The following is a 14,183-nucleotide window of genomic DNA, read 5'->3' as shown; positions in this document are numbered from 1 at the left end:
CAACCTCTGTTTCAAACACGCACGATGCATGACTTCCTTATTAAAGCTTCCTCGCTGGGAGACGCAGATCCTTTGTGCTTCAGACGCTTTTACGCACAGGCTCGATCCACGAAGACCTGGAAGTTGCAGGTAGGATCTGGCCACTTGCTTTCAGAGAGAGAGAGGGAGAGAGAGAGAGAGAGAGAGAGAGAGAGAGAGAGAGAGAGAGAGAGAGAGAGAGAGAGAGAGAGAGAGAGAGAGAGAGAGAGGGAGGAGAGAAACACACACACACACACACGCACAGACACACACATTGAGCCTCATCTATCGCAGTGGGTCACTTCATCTGAGCCACTTGGAGCCGGAGCGCACAGGAGCCGCAGCCAAGGATCAGATCCTCACAATAAAGATCAGCGGTGATAATCACACACAGAGAAGCAGCAGCACATTGCTCCACACAGGGAACACACACACATACACACACACTGACAGACACACACTGACCCACACACACACGCTCAGACACGGAAGAGAGTTGAGAGAGAGAGAGGAGGCTGAGCGAGCGGAGGAGGACGCACGGAAAAGTTCAACTTCTTCCTCTCGCCGGATCGTTTTCTTTAGAGACTGGAGCAGAGAGGACCAGAGACCAGAGGACCAGAGAGGACCAGAGAGGACCGGAGAGGACAGACAGGAACCAGGGAGGTGAAGACCGAACCAGGCTGGAGAAGATGCCGCGGGTAGTTCCGGACCAGAGGAGCAAGTTTGAGAATGAGGAGTTTTTCCGCAAGTTGAGCAGAGAGTGTGAGGTGAGTCTGTCTGCAACACACTGGCTCCATTCACTCACTCACACAGACACACACAGACTCTCTCTCACACACACACACACAGCGGAAATATAGAGAGAAACATGCTTCTTATGTCTCGTTTTTTCTTAGAATTTACTTCATCCACTTTTATTCTAACAGATAAATAAAACCCTTAAAACAAATTATCCAAAATAAAAGTTATAGTTTGATTTGATGATCCCCTGATAATCACACACCTTTCATCCTGATTCTTTTAATTATGTTTTTTTCTAAAAGCCATTGTGTTGCTGTCACTACTTTTGCCGTTGTGTGTATTTTACCATAAAAGCACAAAAACACACAAAAAGCACAATGATGCCTTTGGCCTGACACATGAAAATTCTTGTGGCTCATCTTCAAATTACCCACCACAGCATCCACATCACTGTCAAACAGCCTCACACCACACACACACACACACACATGTTGTTCACTTTCTATCTACACAACAGTGTGTTAAAGTGTGTCTCTTCTTCTTCATGTCTTTTCCATGTAGATTAAATACACTGGGTTCAGAGACAGGCCCCACGAGGAGAGACAAGCTCGCTTCCAGAACGCCTGCAGGGACGGACGCTCAGAAATAGTGAGTCCACTCTTCTTTGTCTTTTCTGAAGTTTCCAAAGAGAAGGGGGGGGGGGGGGGTCACTGATCACTGATGCTACTCTGCAAAAAGACAGAAGTACAGACGTTGTGTGCATGTGTGTGGTTATGAGGATGAGCACAGTGACTCAGACAGACTTCACACGTCTGGTCTGTAGTCGTGGGAACTGTTTGGCTTCTCTATGCTTTTGTAAGATGTCAACCTGAATTTGTCAAAAACATTGAGATAATGCAGGTTGAGATTTGATGCTATACAAGTGAAATCGAATTAAAATTTTACAAATGGTTCAGATTTATCAATTGGGCGATAGAAATCGTCCGATACATATCTGTGATGATGTTTGCTGATGTGAAAACTTTCATTTTATAGAATAAACTATTCAGAAAAGATCTTACTATATATTTACATTTCCGGTTGAAAAGAAAGTGTTTTATTTTCTTAATTCAAGCTCTATATATTCAATATATTTGTGTTTTGTTTAGGGTTAAACTGGAAAATATTATTACATTTCTTTGTCATAAGGGTTCGATAATGACATTTTAGGAATAATCGCCCATTTTTTTAAATATATATATGGGTCAATAAATGCGTAATAGGAGTATTTTACTAGGTTGTGTTACAGATATACATGTTTTGTGAGATGAAATATCACAATGAAGGAAGATCATGAAAGAAACTTTAAAATCCTCCTCAGTGTCAAGTGTGTATCTCAAGGTTGTCTCTGTCTAAACAGACATATGAACTCGTATCATGAGAACAGAGCAATCAGCTAAGTTTGTGTTGCAGTACAGTGTGTGTGTGTGTGTGTGTCTGTGTGTGTGTGTGTGTGTGTGTGTCGACAGCAGGAAGTAGACGTGTTATCAGACGTGCAGACCCACCAGGCTTAACTTCACTCACAGACTCATCACTTCTTCCCTGTAGATTGTGCGGCAGCCGTCGTCATCAGCATCACTTTGTTTTGCAGTAACACACATTAACACACACGTGTGAAACCGTCTGTGGTGACAACAAACTCTGTCAGAGCTGTAATTTTTGGCCTAAGTTTGTTCACCTGAGGTCAATTTCACACGTCATTGTCTAATTTTAGTAACATGACAAAGGATTTCTATGACGTGAACAAAACCAAAAACACAAAACAACACTCCTGTAATAAATACAACAACTGTCTACATCTTCTTTCCCTTTAGTCGTAAAAATACTGAACCTTTATGCGGAGCAGTCTTTGTCATACGTGATTTATCGGACACTTGATTGACTGATTAATAATCGAGGGAACAACCACAACGCCGCCTTACAATTAAATTAATAGTTATTTGGCAGTGGGATCTCAGTCTGGGCAGGGCGTTGTGTCACACCACACAGACGCAGGAGCAGCCATGTTGCAGCCGGAGCGAGTTTGTTGTCACGCAGCTGAATCGTCTCCTCCGGTTCCAAACCACACTCGTGTGCAGCCACGGTTCTTTCAAACGATGCCGCTCGTCCGACTGGGTGGATGTGAGGAAATTATACTGAGCTTTTTATGTCCAATAAAACCACGATGGTTTTAAATATATATTCAGGAATTTCTCTGAGGTACATAAATGATATCAGCAAAATGTACTCACGGCTGTGTTTATTATTAGCTCCTGCAGAGAGGTGATCTTTTCATCTGTCGGCAGGATTACACAAAAACTGCAGAAGGGATTTTACTGGACGGGTCAGATAAGGAGTTATTATCTTTTAATGCGGCTCTGAATCATATCTTTCTCTTTCTTTAACATGTTGTTTCTCTCAGCTAACTAATGTCACTCTGACCAGCACATACTTCCAACAAGGCCCAACAGTCGCCTCATCAAACAGCATTTAAAGTCACCGGATCTTTATTTTGCCGAGCACCAATTATCAGTCCCCTGAATATTCCTTTAAGGAGGAAACACTGAAAATGTGGAAAAATTCACTTATTGCAATGTTACAGACGGTGAAAAAGATCCTGCATCTGCCTCCTGATTTCATGTGTTCTGTCCCGACCCATTTGTCCTGTAATATTTACGTAATCTTGCTAATAAACAAACGCTGATGAAAACACGACGTCCTTGGGGCAGATAAAGAAGTAGAGCGCTAATGATTCTATGAACCTGTTAACTTTGGTGCAGATCTGGAAAGCGATTCAGATTTTGTGAATGAAAATAAATACTGTTCTTATTGGGATCTTAAATGGAGTTGAAGCTGATTCTTACAAATGTTCTTTTACTTAAGTTTGTTTGATTTTCTGTAAAACAAAACAATACATCAAACTGTTGTGTATATGCTCAATATAGGTTTCTATGACATGTGTGTGTGTGTGTGTGTGTGTCCTGACCTCCTCCCCAAGTTCAGCTGAACCGGTCTGAACTTTAGTTTTATGCAACAAAAAACAAGAAACAGAAAGCGCTGGGTGCAGTGTTTGCGATGAGCCGTTTATAACTTTAAAGCGAGTCCGTACACATTCATATTATCATATGTGATACTTCAGGCTCACCGTGTTTGTTTGAAACTTCCTAAATCGTGTCCTCGACAAAGGGTGAGGCCGAGCGGCCTCCGGGCTGCTGGCACCGACACACACACACACACACACACACACACACACAAACACACATGGCAACTTCTGCCGTCTTAGTCACCCGCGAGGTATTTTTCACAAACATGCTGTCATCATCGTCGGAGGGGGGGGGCACATCTAGATTTACCATCTTTTAGTGAGACATGATGCGTGTGTGTGTGTGTGTGTGTCTGCCTGTCTGTCTGCGTCCATCAGTCTGTCTGTCCTCACTGTATTTATAAGCCTCCCTCTGCTGTGAGAATGGAGATTTTAATGGTTTGACGGCAGCTGTGACATCATGTCGCTGATTTAACCAGACGCCGCCGAAAGACCTCCTGCTATTTCCATGGCCGGCGCGAACACGCATCCGACACAATGAGAACACGCTGCTGCTCTCAAGGTTCACTTCTGCTTTTAGAGACACACGGAAACAGACAGGCAGTGAATTGTGGTCGGATTATCGAGTGAACGCCGAATTTATCCGAAGTCGTCCTTCAATCAAAGGAGTTTTCTGTTTGGTGATAAGTCACCTGACACGTGGGGGGGGGGTGAGACACTAACGGGATGTGTTTCCAGCTTCAGTCGGGGAAGACCGAGAGTTTCACCTAGAACCTGACATCACAGTTTTGAAGAGATTTGAGTTTTAATGATGTTGAGAAGTCGAGAAGTGAAACTTTTGAAATGAAAAATATTTGCACATTTAGTGATTTCTGGATTTTTTTTATGAGGCTGATGGAGTGAGTGTGAATTCAAAGTATTAAATTGAACTTTTATTGTGGGGAAAAAACAATGCAGACACTAATTAGCATGTAGTATTTAGGAGAGAGTATTTTTATATTCCATAAAAGACATCTGGACATCTTTCTTGCCCCATAAACAAAACTTGTGATCAGATTAAAGATGAATTAATCACACAACTGTAGATTTAGTTATCTGTCATTTCTTACATGTAGTAATAACAGATGTTCAGGTTAAAGAGAAGGAGCAACTGGTTAAGTAAAGAACTTAAAGATAAGGTTAAGGAGTCTTTAAACACTTAATACTGTAATTAAAGCAGAAACACTGTGTAAATAGTTGTATTTACATTGTTTTGCCTTTAATTGTTTTTTTAAGAGATTTATTAACAAAGTAAATGGATGGACCTCATGTATTACATGTGATATGTCTTGTTTTTGAATAAATAATGTTTGTACTTTATCATGTAAAATAATAAAGTTTCTAGGAAACAGAAAACATCACACAGACACACACACACAAACACACACGCTCTAAATGTTCAGGTTCGATTTGATAAATGAGACGATAATTCAAAATAAATTTCCTTCTGCTCAGCTCATTAGAGATGAGTCACTCTCTCAATTACTATTGATTTTCATGCTGCGCTGCATCTCTCTCTCTCTCTCTCTCTCTGTCTCTCTTTTTCCTTTCTTTTATTTCATTTCCTTTGCTCTCTTCTCCTTCGTCTTCTCTTCATCTCACTTCCATGTCCTTTCTCTCTCTCTCTCTCTTTACTTTCTTTACATTCATCATGTCGTCTTTCCCCTGGTCCCTCTTCCTCTTTTTCGTCTCTCTCCGCTTCACTCACTTTTTCTTCCTCCTCCTTTGTCTCTGTGTTTCCCTCCATCTCTCTCTCTCTCTCTCTCTCTCTCTCTCTCTCTCTCTCTCTCTCTCTCTCTCTCTCTCTTTCCTCCCTCAGACTCTCCTTCCCTCTCTTTCTTTTCCAGCAGTAGTAGGCAGCAAATTGGTATCAGATGGTTGTAATCCAATACTTTAAATACAGCAGAAACGATGACTCGGGTGTTCTCTGAGCTCTTGTTTCAGTGTGTGTGTGTGTGTGTGTGTGTGTGTGTGTACATGGGTGTGTGAGACGTTTCTTCTTTGTGTGTCCATGTACACACTTAATATTTTTCAGCTTTCTCCCTCCTTTATTCCTTTCTTCTTCTTCTTCTTCTTCTTCCGCTCGGTGTTGCTCTCTCCTTCACCCAGTGTTTCTCTTTCATGCTCTCTCTCTCTCTCTCTCTCTCTCTGATGAGGAACAGATTTGACAGGGTGCATAATTCATATGCTTCTAGCTTCAGTCGCAGCCCTAATGCCCTTAGTATTGATCTGTCCCAGCAAAGACAACACAGCACACACGCACACACACACAAAGACACACACACACAGACACACACGCATTAAGAAAACAGCCATTTCTAACTTGATTTTCTGTCTCTCTGTAATTCATTGCTTTCTGACTGCAATAGAGAAATGCTTTCTATTGATTTTAATTTTATTTATGTTTCTCAATGTGTGCGTGCAGACGTGTGTGTGTGTGTGTGTGTGTGTGTGTGTGTTTACCTTGAGAGAGTCATTTTACAGAAATCTTAAAAGGAGTAAAAGCTACATTATGATGTGATTACATGTGTGTGACAGGAGCAGGGCAGGAGTTCACTCAGAGCTTTTGTTTTAAGAAGAGAGCGGTTAGACCGAGAAGAAACTTGGGGTGGGGGTTGGGGTTGGGGGGGACATTTATGTCAACTTCGTCAAATTTAAACCCTTCCAGACCCAAATAAGATATTTAAACTTATTCAAACATTCAGTTAGTTTTGCAAAAACCATGTGAAAACATTTTTTCTTAAACTTCTGCTGCAAGTTAACTAAAATATTTCAAAGTGTCTCTCCAGCAGTTCACTATATAATCTCCATAAAGACGGACGACCTCGCGACACAGAACATTTCTAAAGATAATTTGCCAGATCGAAGCAAATTTTTGTGAAGTTTGAGTCAAACTCCCCAAAATTTTATATTTCCCATAATGCAGTTCCATTATAATCCTTCATTAGACCTTTATGAAGCCAAAGTATTCAGTGTGGCTGCTGCCATCTTGTGCTGGTGATGTCATTTAGAGCCAGAGTCTCCACAGTAGCAATTGTGGTGTGAAGCCGACATATCAAGGCTCCGCAGATTCATGGACTTGACCAATCGGCTGTGGCTGAGGGGTAGAGTGGTCGTCCTCCAACCTGAAGGTCGGCGGTTCGATCCCCAGTCTGAACCATCTGCATGCCGAAGTGTCCTTGGGCAAGATGCTGAACCCTTAATAGCCCACCATAGAATAACAAAGTGCTGCAAGTAGATGCACTGTATGAATGTGTGTGTGAATGGGTGAATGTGAAACTGTACTGTAAAGCGCTTTGAGTGGTCATCATCAGACTAGAAAAGCGCTATATAAATACAAATCCATTTACCAATCGTGAGTCTCAGCTTAACCAATAACCAGTAACCAAACTAACCAGTAACCAAACTAACCAGTAACCAAACCAACCAGAAAAAATGAACAAACATCAGTGTGATAAGAACCAACTTAAATGACAGAAACCAGCTTCCAGAAATATTTGTTTGTCTAATTTCAACATTTTATTTCGACCCATGTCCCATATGCAAACGTGGAGGAGGTGACGTTTGTGAGCTATACTTCAGCCAGCCACCAGGGGGCCATACATGTCTTTTGGCCTCAACATTGACGTTTATTAATCTAGTGACTAAAAATCCACTAATGGGATTATGACGATGTTGGTTCTGTTTGATTGTACTGTTTATTTTTTTTGATTCACAACAATTTCCACAAAAACTCTCGTGTCACGCTTGTGTTTGTTTTGGAATCTTTCTGCCCCCTAGTGGTAATGTGGGGAAAAAAATAACTTGAGGCAGCTTTAAGTTTTTTCATTGTAAGCTTGACACTCATAACTGACTCTCTCTCTCTCTCCCACCCTCTCTCTCCAGGCCTTTGTAGCTACAGGCACCAACCTCTCTCTCCAGTTCTTTCCAGCCAACGTGCATGGAGACCAGCGACAGGTTCCTACGAGGGAATATGTCGACTTTGAAAGAGAGACTGGAAAGGTAGGACGAGCGCAACACATACACACACCCGCTCAAAGACACACACACACACACACATGTGACGTACACACACACACGTCTCTCCATTTCCCCTTCACCTGTTGCAAAGGTCACACAGTCTGAGTTGCAGCAGATGGAAGGTGAAAAGAGATATTGTGATTAAAATCCCCAAAACACCTCTTGAGTCAGTCATGTGACCTTGGTTCATCCCAACTCGATGTTTGACAGAAAATAGCATTTGCAGAAACACGTCCGTCTCCTCCTACTCTTTCTGCTTTCAGTTCCTCTTTCATTTCGTTATAATGAAAATGAGTCCAACACAACGACAAAAAAATGAAGACAATGTAAAGCCTCCTTGTCCTGATCACACGTGTGAGTCCAACGTGTTTGTCTCATTAGAGCCCACAGCTCTGGACAGAAGGCAGATTGATGTCGGGCCTTGTTCACGTCCACAAAGTCAGAGTTAAGGGAATAATCCATCTTGATCCAGTCACTCTGGTCAAATCATTGCTGAGCGAAAAACATTTCAAGTCGAAGTGAAACAAACGTAAAGAGCTCAGAGGAAGTTAGTTTGCTGTTGTTGTCACAGTGACATCCACAATACAGTGGAGCTGCTGCTGTGTTTATGTGTATGTTAATTGTCTCCCCTGGTGCTTAGTGTGTGTGCGATTGTGTGTCTTTGTGTGTGTGTGTGTGTGTGCGTGTGTCAGAAGGCCGTCCACGGACACTGGCCAGCTGAAATGAATGCCGTCTGGCAGCTCATTAAAAATGCATTCTGGGAGAATCAATAGACCTCCGTGGCCCAGGGCTGACGGACTAATCTCACACACTGTTAATTATTTAACACAAGTGCTCTGATAGTTGGTAAAGGTGTGTGTCTGTGTGTGTGTTTATAGGTGTCAGACAAAGACAAAAAGAATGCGCGTGTGAGTATTTTCGACAACATCATCTTCTTTGTCACCTCAATGCTGCTAGTTTTAATGAGGCTAGCAGTTATACACACACACACACACACACACACACACACACACACACACACAGACACACACACAGACATCTGAGGATTCTCATAAACATCTCTGTCATGTGCTCTTTTCATCCACAATCATCTGTTGAACTGAAAAACAAAAGTCATGCTGCTCAGAGTAACTTGTGTGTTTTTTTCATCCTCCTCCGAACACGAGACACAAGTTGTGTGTCTCTCGTTCTTCTGTGTGATGTCCTTTCATGTTCCTCTCGTATGAAACATGACAGGCGAGTGCAGGATGTGTGTTTTCATGAGTGCACTGCACTGTAAAAAGATGTGCAGAGCCTTTAATTGTTTGTTTAGTGTTGATTTTTAACACATACACAGACACACACACAAACAAACACACGCACACACACACACACACCATGCCACTGCCACCTTTGGACCTCCCTGAAGAATACAACTGTCAGACCAGGGCAGAAATCTTGTGTACGTTGCAACTTTTTCTCTTAATTACTTCAAACACACACACATACACACACACAGACACACACACACACACACACACACACAAACACACGCACACACAGACACACACACACACACACACACACAGATCTCTGATGCATGGGGACATTTCGAGCTTTTGCAACACAATACATCTTTTTATTGTTTGCCACAATATTCCATATCACCGAAAACTGTTAAACACTTTTATTTCCTTTTGAAACGCTTGGCTTCTTTCTCTTTTCGTCCATTTCTTTTCTGCGACACCAGAAAACAAACGATGACCAGTAGTCGTTCCCAGTAACAGTTGAGGGAAATCTGATTAAAGGACAAGGACTGAAAGATGAAGTGAAGAGAAGGATGAAACAGTAGCTCACGAGCTTCAGACCCGAGCTGCAGCTCTGGCTCCGTCTTTCTTTCTTTTTATTACTTTCCCTCCACATGTTTTCTCTCTCTCCGATTCCCCGGCTCCTTCCTCTGTTTATTTTTCTTGTGGTATTTTATATGCACGTCCCTGCTGCACGTCTCTCTCCTCCATCCCTCCCTTCTTCCCTCTTTCCACTCCTTGTCTTTTTCTGCATGCATCCTCGTTCCCACCGTGCATCCCCCCCGCTCCCTCCGTCAATCATCTCCTCCCTCTTTCGCTCCCATCCTCCCTCCATCCGCCCCATTCGTCCCTCTCTCCCGCCTTCGTTTTCCAAACACAGACGGTGCCAAACCAAAGGGTAGCGCAGCCAGGTTGAACTTGGCGGCTACATATACTGTGTGTGTATGTGTGTGTGTGTGTGTGTGTGTGTGTGTGTGTGTGCGTGCGTGTGTGTGTGTGTGTGTGTGTGTGTGTGTGTGTGTGTGTGTGCAGGGAAATGGGGGGGGCAGAGTAGAAGCACAGTGCTAATGGGAGCCAGCTGTGGTGGAGGTTAATTTTAGTGCTAGCTGCTAACTTGATAGCAAGCGTTAACCCTGTAGTGGACATGAGTTGTAGCATCGACGGCCTTAGATTTCAACAGACTGCAGTTTGTGTTGTTGTGTGTTTCTGCGACGACCTCATGTTAACACAATAACACAAACAAACTGACCGGTTGAGGCAGTGAGACCAGCAGCTCTTTGTTCTGTGAAGTAAATCTACTTCCATATTCTTATTTGTCCCGCTACATAACAACATATACGAGATCTCTAACCTGGTGTTTGAATCAGTTTATGCATTTTATAGCTGCATGCTCCCTCTATCGTCCGTAAAGTTTTTACCATCCACGCAGACGGTCACACCTCGGAGTTTCAAATTGCAGTTGTGCACGTACTCGTTCATTTCTCCCTCTCTCTCTTAAGTCACTGCACCATTTCAATCTGAATCTGTCAAACGCTTGTCGCGCTTCCTGATAAAAGCCTTTTCACTCGTCCTGTGTCCTGCAGGAAAAAACTGATACAGGTCATTCTCCGTCTCTTCAGATGTTAACCGCTGATGCTGCGCCTAATGCACCACAGCTTTGTGAAAATAGGTCCAAAGTAAAGTGAAGTGATCTTGAGCGAGGAGCTGGTGAGACATGTTCAACTGATTAACATGTCAGCAGCTCCGGAGCAGCTACTGCTGATGCTCATTATGCTCCCATCACGTTTTCACTTCAGTGTCAGAGTGAAGGGAACTTAACCGAGTCGACCGTTCTGGGCACAAACTGTTTGTTCAGTCAGGAAAACGAGTCGAGATGTGGTTTGGAAACCGTCTCCGTTACAGATCGTCTGCTGCTGGAAAAGTCGTATCTGAGGATGTGACTCTGGACAGTGAGATTATTAATAATAATAATACTGGTAACCCGCAGGAATCAGGTTTGGAAGGTAGTCTCTATACATATCTGTGTGTGTGTGTGCACAGTGAGAGTGTTTGCAGCACTGCCCCTGCATGCCGATGAGACGCTGGCGCCACACTGACGTCTACACACTGACGTCTACACACTGACGTCTACACACAAACATATAAACAGTAAACAAGAACGAGCAGAGAGAGAGAAACGAGTGAAAAGAGGCAGAAAGAGACAAAGAGACATTAGTGGTCGTGTGGAGGAGGAGTGAATGTGAAGCAGATGACGGTCTTTCAACTTTATGATGGAGGAGGGTGGACTTTGGGGGGGGGAGGAGTTCAAACGCAGAACTGAGAACAGAAACACACATGTGCAGAGCTTCATTCATTCTCATGGGTCAAAAATCTACAATATTTATCATGTAATTTATCAATTAACCAGAAAGAATCCGATCAATTATCGATAATCGTCACACTCACTTTTATTCGTTTTGCCTTTTGAGGGTAAACACAACAAGTCCGTATTTTTCATATGAACTTTTGAAATCTGTCATCCAATAAAAATGCTGATTTATGCCTGGAAACAAAAACTAAAGCTTCAACCCACAGAAATTCTAAGTAATTCAATCTACTGTTAATATAATTACTTGATAACCATAAAGTATTTTTGTTTCTGTTGCCTTCAAATTGATGCGTCATTTTCCAGCTTTTAGTTTCTACTTAATTTCTATTCTATTTGCTCTCCACACCGAACGATTAGATTATATTATTGTCCTGGTGGAGGAAAGAAGTAAAAGAATTAGCAAATATGGACACAGCTGGGAACTGGGTAAATAGGTTATTGTCCCTTTGCAGCCGGGCAGCTCCACACCTACAACACACTTTACTCTGCAGGTCAGATCAAACACTTCAAAAGGGAAAAGTGGGAAAAGTTCGATACTAGAACCTGATTGTTCAGTGTGATAGGATTAAGTTGTTCTGGTTTACAGTCATTAGCAGGTTATGACTGATATGATACCTCCATCAAATGAATGTCAGCGAAATAGTTCATCGGTGTGTGTGTGTCTGTGTGTGTGTGTGTGTGTGTGTGTGTGTGTGTGTGTGTGTGTGTGTGTGTGTGTGTGTGTGTGTGTGTGTGTGTGTGTGTGTGTGTGTCCTTTTCTACTTGAGGTTCCTGGGTTTCAGCAAAAAGGCAGAGAGAGAAATTTCTTCATTCTTTATCAATGTAGATTCAAATTCTTCAAAACGTTGACGGCAGGAATCTCTCTCTCTCTCTCTCTGTCTCTCTCGCTGTCTCTCTCTCTCTCTCTCTCTTTGTGTCTCATTCACACACACACACAAGCTCTAAGATGATTTCTTCTCTATTACCCTCAAATGTATTCATCAGCTTTAACCCCTCTCCTCTGTCCAACTTCAAGTGTGTGTCTGTGTTAGTGAGTGTGTCTCTGTTAGTGAGTGTGTGTCTGTGTTAGTGTGTGTCTGTGTTAGTGAGTGTGTGTCTGTGTTAGTGTGTGTCTGTGTATATGTGCGCTGTGCAGTGTGTGGTGTTATGTTTCCCTTTGAACGGAAGCTATGCCATTAGTGCGTGATTTGTCAGTGACATCATCAAAGCCAGGCCACTAATTGGTTCCCTCTGCTTCTGCTGCTGTTCTTGCATTCGACCGCGTGTGTGTGTGTCTGTGTGTGTCTGTCTGTGTGTGTGTGTGTGGAGGATTGTGTTTTTCATCTTGTGTGTTCTGAGTGATTGTTTGATACAGTTCAATGATGCATTTCTAATTTAAATAAGTATACATTCAATTTCTTTTCCTAGTGTCCCTGAAGAGACGTTCATGCACGCCACAACTTCTTCACTTTAAACACACACACACACACACAAATACGCACACACAAACACACACATTGTCCGACTCCTCCCACAGAGTGTCATATTTACTGCCCCAGGCCTCAATTACCACACCCACTCCCATAATGCACTGCGGCAAACATACAGACAGGGTGCTCTGTTTATATGCTGTGTGTGTTGGCATCACTTTATGTCTGGGTGTGTGTATGTGTGTGTTTGTGTGTGTGTGTGTGTGTCTGTGTGTGTGTGTGTGTGTGTCAATATTGTGAAGAAGAATAACTAGCGCCAATCGGTTCAGACAGGAACCTGCAGGCCGTCAGTCTGGTGTGAAATCCTGCATGTGTGTGTCAGCTTCGTTCCTCTATTCTTAGTCCGTCTCTTCCAGTAACACAACACAGCTCACCTGTGTGTGTGTGTGTGTGTGTGTGTGTGTGTGTCTGTTTGTTTGTGGGTCAAAAGGTTCAATCATGTTTCTGTCCCCTTGTCTGTCTCAACAGTCGTAACCTGCCTTAACCTTGATGGTGTTTGAATGAGTAAAAGATGGTTCACATACGTTTCATTGAGTTTTGTGTGTTGTTGAGCTTCCAGTCGATCTTCAGTGCAACTGTCTTCCCCGTGTCTCTCTCTGACTCTCAGGCTGCAGATAGAGTTACCAAACCTACCTGTGGATTTGCATGATATTTCCATCGTCATGAATGTCACGGGAACAAACTGAGGTTATTGGTCCTCCTGTGCACACAGACACTTTGCATGTGGCAAAAATTCACATTATGTGTCTGAAGGCAGTTAGAGCCTCAGACGGGGCCCATTGACTCACAATGGAGACACAAACTGCCAGTTAACCAGTGGACAAATAGTTTTGCTAAAGAAAACATGTGACACGACAAAGGTTTTCAATGTTTCCAAAAAAACAAAATAATGGTTTCTCGATCTCTTGAAGATGGTCCGTGTCACGTTTGCAGGTCATTACCTTCCCTCTCCTCCCTCATTACCTTCACACAAACACGTTTGACATCAACCTGGATGACCTGGCTGTCCCTGTGTGTCATGTGACACTGCTGTGTGTGCGTCTGTGTGCGTGTGTGTGTGTGTGTGTGCGTGTCATGTTGATTTGGAGCCATTATAATTACAGGGTGGGACGTCAGAAGAAGAGAGAGTGATCATGCATAAGGAGAAGCACCGTGCTATTATACTAACGCCGAGCAGGTGT

At 42.9% G+C, this 14,183-nt stretch overlaps 1 protein-coding gene across 1 annotated transcript in view; it reads left to right on the top strand.

The window, feature by feature from the left end:
* Positions 1–587: 587 nt before the first annotated feature.
* Positions 588–14,183, top strand: part of cbfb (core-binding factor subunit beta) — a 26,564-nt gene continuing 12,968 nt past the window's right edge. The window contains exons 1-3 of the mRNA XM_061076687.1: positions 588–785; positions 1,321–1,407; positions 7,745–7,861. Of these exons, the coding sequence (XP_060932670.1) occupies positions 708–785; positions 1,321–1,407; positions 7,745–7,861 (282 nt within the window). The 5' untranslated portion in view covers positions 588–707. The remainder of the gene's footprint in view (positions 786–1,320; positions 1,408–7,744; positions 7,862–14,183) is intronic.

Source organism: Limanda limanda, chromosome 8 (assembly GCF_963576545.1).
Source record: "Limanda limanda chromosome 8, fLimLim1.1, whole genome shotgun sequence".
NCBI lineage: Eukaryota > Metazoa > Chordata > Actinopteri > Pleuronectiformes > Pleuronectidae > Limanda > Limanda limanda.
This window is presented reverse-complemented; position numbering and strand designations above follow the sequence as displayed.